Consider the following 17,053-nt stretch of genomic DNA (forward strand, 5'->3'; position numbering starts at 1 on the left):
TCCGCCAGTAAGTTCTCCCCCTGGGTCTTTGCAGAATGGCAGCTCAGGAACAGGGCGGGCCGGGACCTGGACCAACCTGTGGCCCCCCCAGGACCAGAGCTGTGCCTTCTAGGATAGCTGCACAGCAGAGTTTCCGTCTGGAATCAGCTGTAGCCAGTGGCCACACACCTCCCTCCGTCCTGCCCTGCCTGCCTGCACCAGCCCTAGTACCTCCCTTCACCAACATTGCAAGGGTATAGGGAGCCCATTCTTGCTAGTTTCTGTGGGTCTAGGTTTCTGCTGGCTGGGATTCAGACATGATGGCTAGAGCTTGGCAGCCCCCTTGGGTTCCCACATAGATCAGCCCGCTAACGCCCTACCCTCCTCCCCCTGCTTCCACGGAAACTAAGGTAAGGGAGCTTCTATTTATGGAGCACCTACTATGTGCCAGGCACTGTGGCTTATTTGTCTTATATCTTCCCACAAACACCCCGAGGGACTGTGAAGCCCAGAGGGGGGCGGTAGTTTGTTCATGGCACACAGCACGTGAAGAGCAAAGCTGTGTGCTGTGCTGGAGATGCTGCGTGCACCTCACTAATTAGTTACTGTCCCTGTAGAACTACTTTGGGTCCCACATGGAACATGATGGTAAGAGGGAGCATATACTGGGTCCCTGCAGAGTGCCAGGCCCTTGAACTCTTGTAGCTGACATTCAGGGTCAGTGTGATGATCCCCATCTTACAGATGGGGGAGCCAGGGTTCTGGACATCGTAAGGACTCGCCCAGTTACTAGTAAGGGACAGATCCAAGGCTTTTCTCAGATCCCAAACGCAGGTTCTTTCCAGCGCCGGGCAGCCTCGAATGCCCACCCTCTGTGGGGGCAGCTGCCCCACCTTGACCTCCAACCCAGGGATCTGAAAGGCCCTCTGTGTGAGCGTTGTCACTGAGCACGATGTACACGTTTTGGTGAAGAAAAGAACAAGAAGTAGGCAGGTTCTGGTTATGAGAAAATAACCAGCTGTACAGGGAACTATCTTCTTGTGTTTTTGAGAAATCGTTTGCATAACCCGGTGTGATTGGTGATTCAGATGGAAATGCAGATGTTACCAGCCAAGCCTTTGTGTTGTTTCCTAAGATGCCCCACACTTGCCTCTCCGGTGTTTTCCCGTCTTCTTTAGAAGCAAAAGCCTTCCTCTCCAGCCTTGAAGGGAAGTTCTGTCTGGGGTTTACCTTTGATACGGACGCAGACCCCTTAGACTGGCCGGTAAAGCATGAGACTCCACTGCAGGGAGATCTGAGCTAAGCAGCCTCTGCACACAGCGTCCCGAGCACAGCACATGGCTTTGCTCTTCCTGTGCTGTGTGTCATTAAGCAAACCACCGCCCCTCTCTGGGCTTCACTGGCCTCATCTGTCAAATGTGATTTTTTAAAAATTTCCTCTCGCTCACTGGTTTTCTGTGAAGAGAACAGAGCTAACTCACATCTCAGCTCTGACACTTTCTAGCTGCATGACTTTGGGCAAGTCACTTCACTTCTCTTTGGCTCAATTTCTTCATCTATAATTGGCAGCCAGCTCCTGTCAAGGAGTATATCCAGTAAGTTCATTTTCTGCCATGTATTAAGGTCCACCTGTGTGTCGGGCATAGTTCATTAGCACAGTTGGGCATCTGGCATTCTAATCACACTTCTACTGACACATCCCTACACAATAAAAGGGGGGTGTCTCTAGTCTCTGAGGAAGCGGGTGGGCACTTCCGAGTTCTTGACCTCGTCTTAGTGAAGATTCAGGTCCATATAACCGAGGCCCCATTGAAGTGGCTTAAATATACAAGAGTTGATGTTGTCATGTAAGAACAGGACAGAACAGGCTCTTCAGGGCTGGTATGGTGGCTCCATAGTCTTCAGGGGCCAAAATTCCCGGTCTTGCTGCTTTGCAAGCCAGCAAGTGGACTTAGTGAGCGGACTCACGGCCCAACATGGCTGCTGAGGCTCTGGCCATCACGTCTGAATTCCAGCCTGCAGGAAAGGAAATATGGGGGAAAGAAGAGCACTCCCCTTTTAAAGAGACCTCCAGGCAGAACCACATAACACCACCGCTTCATCCATTGGCCAGAACTTGTTGCAGTGCTACACTCAGCTACAAGAGAGGAAGGTGCCCGGCTATAAATTAAAGTTCTTATGACTAAGGGAAAAGGGGGAGAGTGAGTTGTAGATGGTTCCTTGCCATCTGTGACATAGCTCTGTTTTCAGGTTGGGGGCTTTACAGCAACCTCAGAGCAACTCTCTGATGCAGCTACGCTTCTTGTCCCCGTTTTACAGCTGAGGCAAGTGGAGGTAGAGGATAGAGGGGTTTGCCCAAGAGCCAGGTGGTGAGCAGCAGAGCCCTTCTGCCATAACCTAAAGCTACAGAACGAGGACCTCCACTCTGACTATCAGGAGATCCCTTCCTGCCCCCAGAGGACCCAGATTTTGTAGAGAAACTGCCTGCATCTTTACTTACCAGGGTTTAGAGCAGCCTTGAACTTAGAGGTCCCCTCCCCTCTCTGGATTTCAGAGTCATGGAGAGTTGGAGACAGAGCATTGGCGATGGAGGGCGAGGGTGAGGCCCAGGAGCTTAGCTTGGGACCCTGGGGAGGGCTGGGCTCTGCCCGCCCACCGTGGCCCTCACTCACTGTCCTCCTGCAGGTCAGCGGCCACTTGGACTATGGCAAGAAGATGGACGTCATCCTGAAGGCTGTGGGCATCCCCACCAAGCCAGGCTGGGTCGAAAAGGGGCTTTTGATGGCCTCAGGCAACCTGCCCCAAGAGGAGCCTCGCCAGGCAGCAGCTGCCTCCTCACCAGACAAGACCACCGACCAGGATGGGCAAACCCAGGGTCCTGCACCCAGAGACACCTCCCAAGTGTCCACATTTGCTGACCCCAGCCAAGCCCAGGTGCCAATGGGGCTGGACCAACCCGAAGGGGCCTCCCTTCCTGCTGCTGCCTGCCCTGCGGAGAACCCCCAGACCTGCAGCCATGGCGTGAGCCCCAACCCATTGGGCTGTCCCAGCTGTGCCAGTGAGATCCAGGGACCCGGCCCAGGGCTGGATTGACCCCAAAAGGGGACTCAAGCCATCTTCCCAGATTCCCATATATGGTGCTCTCTTACCCCCGTCCACCGGGCTCCCCGAGGGAGCTCTGAAGAATTTCCACCAGTGCCTTTCCTAAACAAAGGCTTTGGGGTTGAAAAGCAAGGAATTGACAGGAGAGGGAACTGTAGGGAGATGATGGTTCCTCTCTGGAGAAGCAAGGCCAGAGCCCCGCAGAGTCAACCAAGCACAGGTGAGAGCCCTCGGACCCTGTACCCTAGGTCACAGCGTGGGACTGGCTCTCCATCAGGAGGTCCGGGGGGCTCTTGGGGCCTGAGGTTCCTACTTGCCACCCCCGCCCCCCGCCTCAGTCAAGCCAGGTGTCTGCCTGCCCTTCCATCCACTCCAGGCTGCCTTCCAGCCCACAGGCACCTCTGACACACCTACAGAGCTGGGCACCAGAGGCAGCGGGCAGCTCACTCTGCTCTTGGGAGATCCGATCAGACCTACCGTGTACAGCCACGTGGGCTGTGCCCTGCACAACAGCAGGGGCGCCAGTCACACAGACGCGAGGTGAAGGGCACCCCCAAAGTTGTACTGCGTGGTGGCCCTGGATGTCATTGTAGCAGAGCACGGCGAACAAATGCTGAATCCGCCTGCAGTACGGGTGGGAGCTGGGCCTGGTAGCAAGAGGGGGTGAGACGGGAAGGATTTCCTGTAGCATGAGCAGAGGTGATGGTGATTGTGAAAATAAAGAATGGCTGCCACCCAGCGAGTGTTTACCGTGTACCGAGGGCGTACGTGAACAACACCCCAACACCGAGGGGCAGAGTGTTGACCCCCGCAACAACCCGATGAGGTAGCTACTGGTATCGTCTTCATTTTACACCTGTAGCTACGGATGCCCGGAGAGGTCAGCTAACCTGCTCAAGGTCACATAGCTGGTTGATCTCAAGCTTGTCAGCTGGTCCCCGGAGCCCAGCTCTTAGCCATTGTACCAGGTGCCACTGGGCCTGGACCAACCAGAAGGGGCCTCCCTTCCTGCTGCTGCCTGCCTTGCAGAGAACCCCCAGATCTGCAGCCATGGCGTGAGCCCCAACCCACTGGGATGCCCCAGCTGTGCCAGCGAGATCCAGGGACCTTGCCCAGGGCTGGACCCTGCACCACTAATGACCTTCCCCTTTGTTCCTCCCACTGTCCATGAGGGCCAGGGCCAGAGAGCATCCCCCCACCCACTGTGCAGATGGGAAAATCAAGATCCAGGCAGAGAAAGTATTGAAAAGCTCTGGAGCAGGCAGTGGGGAAGAGAGATGGGAGGAATTGGCGTTAGAGCTGAACTGGTGCTCGGGCATGTGTATTTGTTTATTCATTTAACAAATATTTACCGAACTCTTGCTGCCATTAATCCAAACAGCGCGTGGGAAACTGAGGCCCCGAGAGGGTAAGGGACTTGGCTGAGGTCCCAGGGCAGATTAGGGGCAGAGTGTGGACATGAACCCAGGCCACCTGTGCCAGGGTCTCTTCCCCCTTCATCGGCAGCATCTCCAGCCCGAGTGGCCCCTCAGGCGGATCCAGTCCACACTCCAGCGAATCCAGTCCACACTGCAGTCACTGCTGTCAGCTCGTGTTTATTGATAGTCCACTCCAGCAGGCCTGGGGCAGAGGGGAGCCCCCACAAGCACCATGGACCCTCCGAGGCCAGTGGCCAGCAGCCAGGGCCGGAGTCTAATCAGCACCAAGGAGAGTGCCCGGCCACCTGCAGAGCCCCCTGGGCGTTTGGGTGGATGGAACTTGCGGGTGGGGCATAAGAAAAATCTCAGACTGAGGATTAAAATGGCAGCCGAGTAAGTGGACACACTCTCAGGAAAAACCTCAGCCTGAAAAGGGACCTACAGCAGGTGAAGGAACTGAGCGCTCCCTCAAAAACAGAAACAAAAAAACAGGTCCCGTACCAGGGTTCACCTGCCTGCTTGACGCACCAGCCCACACCAGGGGCAGCTCCTCTTCACCTCTGCTGACCTGAGTGGCCACCTCTCCCACTTCCCTCACGGACCCAGGAAAGGCCAGAAGGAGGCAGGGCCAGGGGGCTGAATGCCGGGAGGTATAACAACCACAGGTACCACTGACCATCTGCCAGGTGCTGGCATCGATGCACACTGTCCCCGTTCTCATGGCAACCTACGAGGCAGGCATCATTGCCCCATGTTGCACGTACAACAGCAGGCTCAGAGAGGTTAAGTAACCCGTGCAGAACTAGGAAGTAAGGGAGCATGGATTCCAGTTGAGGCCTGCCTGACTCCCAGGCTCAGGGGTTCCCTGTGAGGCCACACACATCCGAGGGGCTGGCTGGTCCAACAACCGTCCAGCAAACCATCCTCAGGGTCAAGGGTCAGCTCAGCCAGCACACCTCAAACCATGCACGCACACGAGTCACTGGGGACCTTGCTCACATGTAGGTTATGACTCAGCAGCTCCGGGGCGGGGGCAGAGGTGTGCGTTTTCAACCAACTCCCTGGAGACCATGCCCACGAACTACAGTTAGAGGAGCAAAGGGCTCAGCCTGCACTGACCCGTCTCTGCAGACGTGCGATCTGATAGGATGTGCAAAGGCGATGGTCTTCACCCTAATCTGAACCAAGGGCCCCCTGCCCCGCTCCCAGAGCCCTCCAACCATTCTCTACACAACTTACACTCAGCAATGCAGCCTTCTGGAGACATTGTATGCAGCCAGCAATTACCCCGCAGGTGGAGGACCCAGAGTGGGTAGTGGGGCTGATTCAGTGCACCCCACCAGAGTTCAGAGGGCCCCCGAGAGACCTGCAGCCTCCTGGCCTCAGCCAGAGCTGGCCCAAGGCCTCGGGGGCTTGGTTGCACCCAGTCCAGCTCCCCCCTGACCAGCCACAAGCCCCGTCAGTTCGTGGGGGCACCAAGCAGATGCAGCCGCAGCTGGGGCTCCACGGGATCCCTGTGGAAGAAGTTGACGGTGGCAGAAGTCCTGGCAGGCGGCAGGGTGTCCCGGGTGGCCTCGCCTGGCAGCAGCAGCTGGGCCGTGAGCTGCAGGCCTGAGGAGCCTCCTGAGCCCGAGTCCGGGTCGGAGTCAGAGTCCGGGGGCAGGGGCAGGGGCAGCACCTGCTGCAGGCTCAGGCCCGGCCGGGCGCCGCTGTGGGAGGTGCGCATGGAGGGTGAGGCCACGCTGGCCCGGTGCTCCTGGGGCCAGAGGGGACAGGGCAGCAGTCTGCCCAGGGCCCTCTTGAAGTCCCGCATGAAGAGGGGGTAGATGATGGGGTTCATGGTGCTGTTGCAGTAGCCCAGCCACGTGAGGACATCGAAGAGGCCTGGGGAGACGCAGTCGCACACAGCCTGGAGGGAAGGGTGCATCACGCCTGGTCCCAGGGAAGGAGCATAGACCACCCCACCCAGCACGGCCGGGACAGACACAGCCAAACACACCATGAGCAGCAGCCCACTTTCCTCCCTCCCGTGCCTGGGCTGAGGTGGGGCTTGGGGGCCTCCCAGCGAGGCCTGGACTCACCTGCCGCCCCCTGCAGTGGCATTACCTGGGCAATGTTGGCCACAAAGAAGGGCAGCCAGGTCACAAAGAACATGCCCAGCAGGATGCCCAGGGTCAGGCTGGCCTTCAAGGCCTTCCTGCTGTGCTTGGTGGCCAGACGCCTGCTGTCAGCTGACTCCGTCCCTGGGCGTGGGGTCCTGGGCACCTGCCGAAAGGAAGGCCACATGAGTCAGCTGGGAGAGAGCCCCGGCCGAACCCTGATCCCATCCACAGACTGAGCCCCAATCCTAATTCTAGACTGGACCCTAGTATCAGCAATAGATTGAGTCCTGATCCTTGACTCAGCCCCAACTATAGCCCTAACCTGAGGCCTGACCCTGAGTCCAGACCAAGCCCTGACGTCAGCTATGAACCAAGGACTGATCCCTGAAAGCTCCCATAGACTAAGCCCTGTATAACCAAGGTGTCAAACTGAGCCTCAACCGGGGACCAGACTGAACCAACCTTAGGCCCAGACTGAGCCCTGATCCCAGCAATAGATTGAGCCCTGCTCCTGACCCAGCTCTTCACAAGGAGCTCTAGGAACTGCAGTGAGACAGAGCAACACTGCCCCAAACACAAACCAGTTCAAAAGACCCATGCTCCGTGCAAAGGACAACTCTACATGGGCCAACATGCATGACCGTGAGCCCCAGCACCTCCCAAAGGCTTTGGCGCCACAAGAATTAGTTGCGATTGAAGGGTATTTGACAAGAGGGCCTGTTGCTGTCCAGGGCGTGGCAATCTCTTTGTATATGGGTTCTCTTCAGTGTTTGGAGTAAGATTTTGCTTGCCCTGTTACCCTCACCCTCCACAAAACAAAGTGCTATTCCGAAAGCATTTGCAGAGAGCAAACGTTCACAGCGAAATTTATTATAATTTACTAGGATGCTAGTGACCTTGGCATTTCACAGCTCAAATCATGTGTGTCTGGCAGACGTCTCCATTCCCAAGCATAGACTTGAAGAGCGGGGGTGTGGGGAGGAAGGGGGAGAACGGAGCTGCTCCACAGCAGCCATCAAAAGGGGGCCAGGGGCATGAAGAGGTTAGAATTTGACTTTGCAAACTGGGGACCCGCAGTCCCAAAACATAAAAATGTCTCCTTGAACTGGATGAGCCTTTAGCCCAGAAGTTCCCATAACTGTTTCAACCTCATGAGCCCATTGAGAAGCTAATGAAATCTACACTACTCCCCAGAAAACTAAAAGCTTATCAATTTTCACACACACAAAAAAAAAATTCCCACACTTCCAGGGGCTTCTGAGACCATCTTAAAGTCCACCATTGAACCGCTAAAGGTCCATGGAGCCTCCCCTAAACGATGGGTTGTAAGCAATTTGGATTTTCATATATAAGATGTATACAAAATGAGATCCGCCTACATTCACAATGTAAATAAATATCAGTGTGCAGGAGATCCGGACACTTCATTGAATTATGGAAAAGGGGTGTGTGCTTCTGGGGAGCATACCTGGGCTTTGAAAGCCAGGGATCCCCCAACATTTCCTAAACTCTAGCTTAGTTCATGAGGCAGCCAGTAATGGGTTGGGTATAGAGAGATGACAGTCAAAAGGGAACCAGATTCCCAGGCAACCTTCCCAGATGGAAAGGGGGTGGAAGAGACAAAGCCAGGATGTGTCAGTCCCATCACATTATCTCTCAGATTCAGGACACCCTTCCCCCTCCCCCCCCACGCCCTCCACACACACACACACACACACACACACACACACACACACACACCTTCCAGCCTTGCCTTTCTCTCTCCGCCTCCTCAAAGCAGCGAGACTTTGTTCTTGTCCATGGTGCTGAAACACCCGCTCCCTACTATCCGCCTATAGAATCAGGGGGTCTAATTCTGAAATGTCGGTGGGCAGGAGGGGAGAGATGAAGCACACAGTAACTGCCAGCCCCCGATGTGTTTGCCCAGGTGAAGTCTGGTTATAGGGATATCGAGGACAGATTCACAAAGAGCAAACAAGGAGAGGCCCCTGCTCCCTCCCTCTTGTCTCGGTGGGGCAGCGTTGGGCAGAGGCAGGGCTTTTAAGACAAGTGGCCTGGCTGCAAACCATACCTCTACCACTTACTCACTCTGTGGCCCTGAGACTCTGTTTCCACGTCTGTAAAGTGGGAGGAACAATACGCAGCTTACGGAGTCCCTGGGGGGCTGTGGGTAACCAATGCATGCATAGTGCCCAACACAAAGTGCTACGTACATGGTAGCCCCAGTGTGGGCTCAGGGTATGTGTATGAGGTTGGAGAAATTTCAGCACCCTCGGGAGCCGGGCCCTTCTGCCAGCAGCTCTGGCTCCCCAAAGCAGCACAGATGTCAGGGCAAATGCTCTGACTCACCGTGCTGTAGCAAGGCAGAAGGGCGGGCAGGCGGGGGTGGGGGGATCTGCTTTTCTCTTTTCTCGTTTTCTCTCCTCCAGATTGGTCTCCACATGGCTTCTGTTCCCCGCCCCCCCCTCCCCCGCCCATGGTCAGCCAGGACAAGAAGCTCCTGCTTCCCCAAAGAATCTCCTAAGAGCTGCCATGCCTTCAAATTGATGCGATCAATAATGGGGACAGACCATGGGGGGGGGCACCATCTCCAAAAGGCCCCACCCATCGGGAACCCCTCTGAGACCTGGTGACCTGGGGCAGGAGAGAAGCAAGCGAGAACCTTGGTTTTGTCAGAGCTCTAGGGCATGGGGGACTGAGGGAGAGAGACCTTGGGGGCAATCGTCAGGGGAGAAAGCTCCAGGAATGGAGTTATAGATCACCTGAGATTCCCTCTCTGTTCTTCCTGGGAACAACCATGGGTGTTTCTGCTCTTCTCCCCCAGAGAGGTGACCCAAGAACATAGGCAGAAGGGAAGAGAGAAAGTAGGGTTCCTTCCCAAGGTCACATGTGCCAGAACAAGGTCATGAGCCAAAGCACCAATGACCCCAAACTGGCCCCATTTATTGAGCGCTTACTATGCATCAGCATTTGATATTCATTGTGCCGTTCAATCTTTACGTGAGGTAAGTGTTATTATCTCCATTTTGCAGAGGAGGTTCAGAGAGGCAACATAACAGCAGATTTGTGTTGAGTCAGGGGCCAAAGTCACTTCTGGCTCCAAGAGCTGTACTTCTGCTTCACCATCCTGCTGCCATTTGGGGGGATGGCATCCATGGGCCATAGTCAGGGTGGGGTTGCAGAAACACTACCACAGTCACCGAGAGCCCTTCATGGAGCAAGAGCCAATGGCAACCATCAGCCCACACCCTGGGCTCTGGCTGGTGCCAGCCTCCCCCTCCCCATTTCTCTCTGCCCCGTACCCACCTCACGGCCCCTCGTGGTCACATTGCTTCCACATGCCCCTTATATGTGTCCATGACAAGCATGACTGTCAGAGGGCAGCCACCTGGAGGACAACTTGGCAGCGCCTTTCCAGGGGCCAATTCCACTCACAGGTAAACTATATTCATAAACACCCACACACACCTGCACACTGGGCAGGTACAAGAAGGTGTCCCACAGCACTATTCGTGATAGAAAAAGAGTCAGAAATGGCCTAAATGTCCATCAGAAGGAGAGTGGTTAAATAGACCCACTGTAGAATACTAACAGGCTTCAAAGAATGAGTCATGCCCTGCCTGGAGTGGCTCAGTCAGTTGAGCATCAACCTTCAGCAAGGCACTGCACCTCTCTGTGCCTCAGTTTTCTCATCTGCATAACGGGAATCATAATAGCATGTACCTCATATGACTGTAGTAAGAATTAACTTAATTAAGATGGTATGCAGCCAGGTATTCAGGCAGGGCCTGGCACATAATATGTACCACGTGTTTGCTATATTGCTGTTGACAGTGTCCAGTTTATCTCTTTGATGATGGTGGTGATGATGCTGGTGGCATCAATAGTGTTTTTTCCTAGAAAGACTCAAAAGGGGGTGAGCTCCCCAGGACCATATTTGCCACAAGAGGAAAGGAGAGCATTTGTTGTGCACCTACTATGTGTCAAGTGTATGTATATTATCTTATTGGTTTTTCAAACAGCCTCAGGTGCTAAATAGCATTCACCCTGGGGTGTAGGGAGTTGGAGGACTTGTCCGAAGTCAACTGGATGTGATGGGAAGGAGGCAGGATTTGAGCCCATGACCAGCCAGACACACAGGCTCCTGCACCCAGCCCTGGCTCCACCAGGTCGCCCCGGACCCAGCAGCAGCCAAGCCTGCAGTGCTCGACACTGCTCCCCCGTCAGCCTCTCCCCAGTTCAGCCCCTCCTCTCCCTTTGAGATATTTCTGTGATCACAGCCTCCCCCTCTGAGGAGGAGGAGGAGGAAGCAGGGATGGAAGAGATGGATCACTAAGACAGAATGATGCATAGTTGGGTGAGGGAGGGTGGGAAAGCTGGGAGGAGGGAAAGGAGAAGAAATTGATGGGAGAGAAGTGGATAGAGGAAGATGGAGGGATGCAGGAGGAAGAGAATGGGGTGAAATGGAACTGAAGGAGAGAAGGGGAGAAAGACGAGGTGCAGAGGAAGACGATGGGGAAGGGGCTGTGGACCAGAGACACGGGATCCTGGCAGACAGAGAGGAGCTGAGAAAGCAGACACTGCCAGCATTCCCACCAAGCTGAGCTGCCTCACTGGTCCCTCTGGAATCTCCCAAGGATGAGCCCCATTCCCACAGGGACGCGTTCTCCTCTCTCTTCCTCCTCCCCCTCCCCCACCCCACATTCAGGCAGCCTCTTACTCTGACATCACCACCTCCCACGCCCATGGTCCCTGCCTCAGCTCTAAGCATGACCCCCTTTCTCACAGCCCCTGGGGCCCGAAGACCAGGCTGAACCCACAGAGCCACCATGGTTTTTTCCAAGCCCGTTCGCATGAAGATGCAGGTGTGGAGGGTGGGGGAGAGAAGGTGCTCACGCTGCTCAGCTCCCGTGATCTCGGCCCAGAGGCGCTGCGACTTTGGGCACCCGAGCCCAACTCCCCTCCTTCTGTGGGGAAGCCAGAGGCTGGACTGGGGAGGGAGCTAAGGGCTACGTGGGACTGAAAACAGGAGGAGAGAGGCCCAGCAAGCCCCGGGTTTTGTTCATTCTCATCAGGTGCTTTAAGTCCAGGCACTGAGAGAGCCTCCACCCCCAGGCTGGACGCTTCCGGTCTCTCGGACAGGACTGTCCAAGTGGGAGGAAAGGGGTCATGACCCAGGAGGCCAGAATAGAGGCCACATCCCAGAAGCAAATTCCCAAACGCAGCAATTCTCCGGGCAACATGGACCACGGCACCGGAAGGCCTGCTTAGGAGCCGAGTGGTTTGGGAGGCGAGGGTAGCGGTGGGGTCTGGCACTTCCACACTCAAACCAAGGAAAAGGCCCCCCAGGGAGCAGGAGGAATCAGCACAGGCACATGTCTGACGGGAGGGGCCCAGGGGCCATTCTGCCTGGGTGGCAGGTGCTGGCCTCACTGATCCGTGAGGACACCTCCCAGCATTCGGTTTACAAACACAGGCACAGCCACTGGTAGCCTCTGCATGTCCATGGGGTGAGGTGCCCCTCTTATGAGATCCACACCCTCATCCTGGTCAGGTTTCGTGATCAATGTCTGCCTCCCCGACTAGAACATGGATTCCAAGAGGGCGGGACCTTCTCAGCCCAGCTCATCACCCCATGCACAGCCTCCAACAGCTCCTGCACACAGTAGGTCCTCCAGACATGTCGCCAAGCAAAGGAACTGAGGGACTAAAAAGCCTAGGCTCCATCAGATGCAAGAACTGATTCTGAAAGGAGTGGGAGGAAAGGGAGCAGCTTGAACAGGGGCGGAATGGCCAGCTCTGTGACGCTCTGTGTTAATGTCAGCCCTTCCATCAGTGAACACTGAGCACTTAGGATATGCCAGGCACGGGTGCAGGTGCTGGGAATACAGTAAACTAAGAGACAAGTTCCCACCCCATAGAGCTTACATCCCAATAGGAGGAAATGCACAACAGATAAATAAGTGGGAACATGTCTAGCATGCCAGGAGTGGTAAGTGCTGCTGAGAACTGTAACGCAGGAAAGTAGGGCTGAAGGGGACCTGGGGAAGTGTGGCAGAAAGTGGTGGAGTTGCAGAGAAACCATGTGGAGGTGAAGGGAAGGCGCACTCCAGGCAGGGGAACAGCAAGTGCAAAGGTCCTCAGGCAGGATTGTGCTTGGTGGCCCAAAGGACAGCCAAGAGGCCAGTTTGGCCAAATGAGAGTGAGGAAGGAAAGGAATCCACAGAAGGGGCAGGGAGCTCATTCGTCACTACAGCAGAGCTTAGTGTGGGGTGGGCGGGGACTTGAAGTGGTAAACGGACACCCTGTGAAATAACTGAATCACGGAGTCGGAACATCAGCTCTCTGCTTACGTCACGAGAGAGTCTCGTGTGGATGCTACTTGGACTTTACCATCCGTCTAACACTTAACAAAGAGAAAGCGGGCCTCGGCTCAGTCCCTCTGACCAATGAGCTGGACTTGGGAACACCACTGGTTCTGCACCCTCACGGAAGCTGTGTTTGATCACCTATTTATGGCAAAGATATTGATTTTCCATTTCCGGAAGGAACAAGTTCCCTTCCTAAACAAACTCATGGAAGTAAGGAGATAAATGAGGTGATTTAAAGAAAATGCTAAGTACATATGAATGAAGTGGGTTGAAGAGAGTGGGGGTGGAGTGGGGTGGGGGAAGGAAGACAGATATGCCAAGGTGGTTCCTTGTGCCTGAAGTTTGGGGACATGTTCCTTTACAAGAACCCAAGGAGAGTAGGGGTGGCCCACGGCAGTTCTTCCTATTGCTAAAGAACCAAGCCAGGGCCGCAGCCACCAGCCGAGAATCCAGAATGTTCTCCAGTGAGCACAGATAGGGGGAGAGGGCAGGCCTGTAGCCAGGACCTCCTCCCACCCAGCCCCCAGCCAATTCTCTATTCACCCAATGACCCTCAAGGCACCCCCGACCCCATCCTGCAAGAGCCTCTTCCACCTGAAGCTACACCAAGATGAATCTGGAGAGCCCCGTTTGAAACTTCCTCTGGCGTGTGACCTAATTCTTTGGGGTTCAGGCCTGGTCAGTCTATGCCCCCATCCCTCGGGTGGACAATAGGACTCAGGCAGCACGTGGCCTGGGTGGCCCAAGCAGGTACTCCACTTCTAGACGCTGCAGGGCCTTGAGCTAGGAGCACCGACCCCATTCACAAGTGGTTAGGAAGCATTAGCATGTGCAGTGGAGATCAAACCAACCCAGACACACTGGTCCTCACGGAGCTTCCATTCAAGTGGGGAGACAGCCGAAACCGGTTTGGCTCAGTGGATGGAGCGTCAGCCGGCAGACTGAAAGGTCCCAGGGTCAATTCCGGTCAAGGGCATGTACCTGGGTTGCGGGCACATCCCCAGTAGGAGATGTGCAGGAGGCAGCTGATCGATGTTTCTCTCTCATCGATGTTTCTAACTCTCTCTCTCTCTCTCTCCCTTCCTCTCTGTAAAAAATCAATAAAATATATTTTTTTAAAAAAGAACAAGTGGGGAGACAGACAAATCACACAAGTCAACAACCAGGCAGGCAGGACGTGGGTCTGCAGAGTAGTCAGGGGCGGCCTCTAGGGAGAGGTGACCTGTGAGCTGAAAAAGTCAAGCCAGGGGAGCTCTGGGGGGAAACTTTCCAGGCAGAGGGAACAGCAAGTGCAAAGACCGTGGCACAGAAGTCAGCCTGGTGCCTCCAAGGAACCACCAGGAGAACCATGTGACTGGTGCACAGAGAGGGAGGAGGGTGAGGTGAAGCAAGAGAGGTTGGCAGGATAGGTTCTGGAGGCCAGATCCTGACATGGATATATATATATATACCAGAGGCCCGGTGCACGGGGAGTGGGCCTAGGCCAGCAGTTGGACATCCCAAAGTAGGAACATCAATGATGAGAGAGAATCATAGATTGGCTGCCTCCTGCACACCCCATACTGGAAATGGAGCCCTCCACCCGGGCATGTGCCCTGACTGGGAATCGAACTGTGACCTCCTGGTTCATAGGTCGATGCTCAGCCACTGAGCCATGCCAGCCAGGCTGGGTCTCCTCTTTACCTGGATAGCAACAGGGAGCCACTGAAGGGTTTGAAGCAAGGAAGTGTCGTGATCATTCTTTTTCTCTGTTACTCTGACTCCTGTGCGGAAAATGGAGGGGAGTAGGTCTGGAGGAAGCAGGGGGCCAGTGGGAGACTCTCGGAGGCTCCAGGTAAGACACAGTGATGGCTTGGATTAGGACGGTGGCATGGAGATGGCACGCGTTTAAAAGACAGCACCAGTAGCTCTCGCTAATGAATCCCACGTTCAAAGGGAGAAAAATCATCCCTGTTTCTGGCCTGTGACGTCATGATGGTGCCACGTGCCATGAAGGGGAAGACCCCGGAGGAGCCGGTGGGAGCCTTGGGACGCCCTGAATTCCCTGTCGCACATGCCACCTTCCAGAAGCCTGCTGCACCGCCCCATGACGCTGTCCTGTGGACAGTCCGGGGCTGAGTCTGGAGTTCAGACGGAAGGTGGGCATGGCCACTCGGGCGTTGCCAGCAAGTGTATACTAAGTGGCAGCTGCCGCAGTAGGTACCAGTGGCTGCTCATTTCTCTCCAACCCGCAAGCCCCATCTCCCTGCGCACCCGGTACCTGCGATGTCTCCAAGGCCTGGCCCGCCACGCCGGTGGGGAGGGAGGCCACCTGCAGGGCCTGCTTGCGCGCGGCCAGCAGGATCCTGCAGTAGGTGAAGCAGATGGCGCCCGAGGGCAGGAAGAAGGTGAGGCCCGACGCCACGAGGACGAACGGCAGGCTGGCCAGCAGGCGGCACTGGCCCGGAGCGGGTGCCCGCGCACGGCCCAGCTCGTGCCAGCCCAGCAGCAGGGGCAGGAAGGAGGCGAGCGCGGCGAGGGTCCAGGCGCCCAGAACCAGCGCCAAGGCGCGCGCGGGCGTCATGCGCAGCTTGTAGCGCAGCGGCGACAGGATGAGCAGGTAGCGGTCCAGGCTGATGAGGCAGAGGTTGAGGATGGAGGCGCTGCAGCACATCACGTCGAAGGCGGCCCAGAGCAGGCAGAGGCCTCGCGCCAGCACCCAGCGCCCGTACAGCGCGTTCAGCATGGCGGGCGGCATCACCACCAGCCCCACCATCAGGTCGGACGTGAAGAGCGACACCAGGAAGAAGTGGGACGTGTTGCGCAGCGCGGGCTGCGTGCAGATGAGCGCGATGAGCAGCGAGTTGGCCGCGGCGGTCAATGCGATGACCACACACATCGCGGCCGCCACCCAGCCACTGCCACCCGGGCCCGGCACCAGCCCCGACCCCCAGGAGGGGGTGCTGTTGTATGCGGGGCCCGGTTCTGGGATCATCGGGGCGGGGGACGGACGGCGAGGCCGTGAGACCCGAGGGGAATCCTGAGGATGGAGAGGGACCCGAAGGAGTGGAGACTGCAGGGGGTCGTCAGCGAGAACAGACGCCCCCGGGGGAGGCGGGGGGGAAGGGGGACAGGTGGGAAGAGAGGGAGGGGGCGACAGGTCAAGGGGCAGAGGATGGAGAGGGGCCCTCGGTGTGGGTCAGGGGTAGGAAGTTTGGGGGAGCCCTGATGAGGAGCAGAGTGCCTTAAGGGGGCAGGAGGACTCTCGGAGGTTAAGTGGGTGGGAGTAGAGGCCCCTGGAAAGGGCGGTCAGATGGGGGAAGGGCAAGGACCGGGGAGGTGGGAGCAGAGGGCAGTGGGCGCTCCAAGGCGGAAGGCAAGCCCCCCGCGGCAGGTGGGCGTTAGGTCCGGGGCCGTGGCTCCCTAACCCTCCATTCCCTCTCACAGCATCCTCCCCACACGGCGGGAATACCGTGCACACATGTCAAATCATAACTGTGCCCTACAGAACCTCCAGTGCACTGAAAACATCCCAACCGCTCATCCCACCAAGCTCTCTGGTGAGGAGCGAGTCACTGTGCCTCCTCCGCTCTGTGGGACTCTGAGGCGCTCCCCACTGCCTGGGCCTGGCCACCCTGATGCCAGGAACGCCCTTGGCCTGACCTTCATGGCTGGTCCCTGCAGACCTCCAATCACTTGACACCCGTAGGTGCACACACACATGCACACATATGTACACATGTAACATCGTACACAATATACATGATACATACGAATACTTCCTTCGGACCCTTAGTTAAACAGCAGGTTGCCTCCTCCTGGGGGTTTTCCCAGCAGAAACCATCCCTTTCCCCAACAGCGTCAGGCTAAGGAAGAAGTCCCTGGCCTGTCGGCACCCACCGTGTAGCAGAGAGTGAACAGATTTGGGGAACTCCAGGCCAGGCCAGGTGTGGGGGGTAGAGTCACTGCAGGTGGAGGGGTTGGGTGTGGCCCCACTGTGTGTCTCTTCCCCTGGCTAAGAGTCTCTATCAGACTTCACAGATCAATATTGTGAACCATTTATTGAGCACCTGGTCGGTGTCAGATACTGTTCTGACCACTT

At 56.3% G+C, this 17,053-nt stretch overlaps 2 protein-coding genes across 3 annotated transcripts in view; one reads left to right on the forward strand and one right to left on the reverse strand.

The window, feature by feature from the left end:
• The window catches only part of TMCO4 (transmembrane and coiled-coil domains 4), a 70,296-nt gene extending 66,477 nt beyond the window's left edge, over positions 1-3,819 (forward strand). The window contains exon 14 of the mRNA XM_006766641.2: positions 2,665-3,819. Coding sequence (XP_006766704.1) covers positions 2,665-3,072 — 408 coding nt within the window. The 3' untranslated portion in view covers positions 3,073-3,819. The remainder of the gene's footprint in view (positions 1-2,664) is intronic.
• A 1,312-nt stretch (positions 3,820-5,131) lies between these two features.
• Positions 5,132-16,365, reverse strand: HTR6 (5-hydroxytryptamine receptor 6). Of its 2 annotated transcripts, none has more exons than XM_006766642.1 (3): positions 15,233-16,365; positions 6,606-6,764; positions 5,132-6,408 (listed from the first exon to the last, which is right to left on the reverse strand). In XM_006766642.1, the coding sequence occupies exons 1-3, from the start codon at positions 15,944-15,946 to the stop codon at positions 5,959-5,961; spliced, it is 1,323 nt and encodes a 440-aa protein (XP_006766705.1). In that variant the 5' UTR covers positions 15,947-16,365; the 3' UTR covers positions 5,132-5,958. The 2 variants fall into 2 exon arrangements, with proteins under 2 accessions (XP_006766705.1, XP_015421328.1); XM_015565842.1 differs by having other exon boundaries at positions 6,065-6,408; positions 6,581-6,764.
• Positions 16,366-17,053: the final 688 nt, after the last annotated feature.

The sequence above is a fragment of the Myotis davidii genome, unplaced genomic scaffold (genome assembly GCF_000327345.1).
Source record: "Myotis davidii unplaced genomic scaffold, ASM32734v1 scaffold299, whole genome shotgun sequence".
NCBI lineage: Eukaryota > Metazoa > Chordata > Mammalia > Chiroptera > Vespertilionidae > Myotis > Myotis davidii.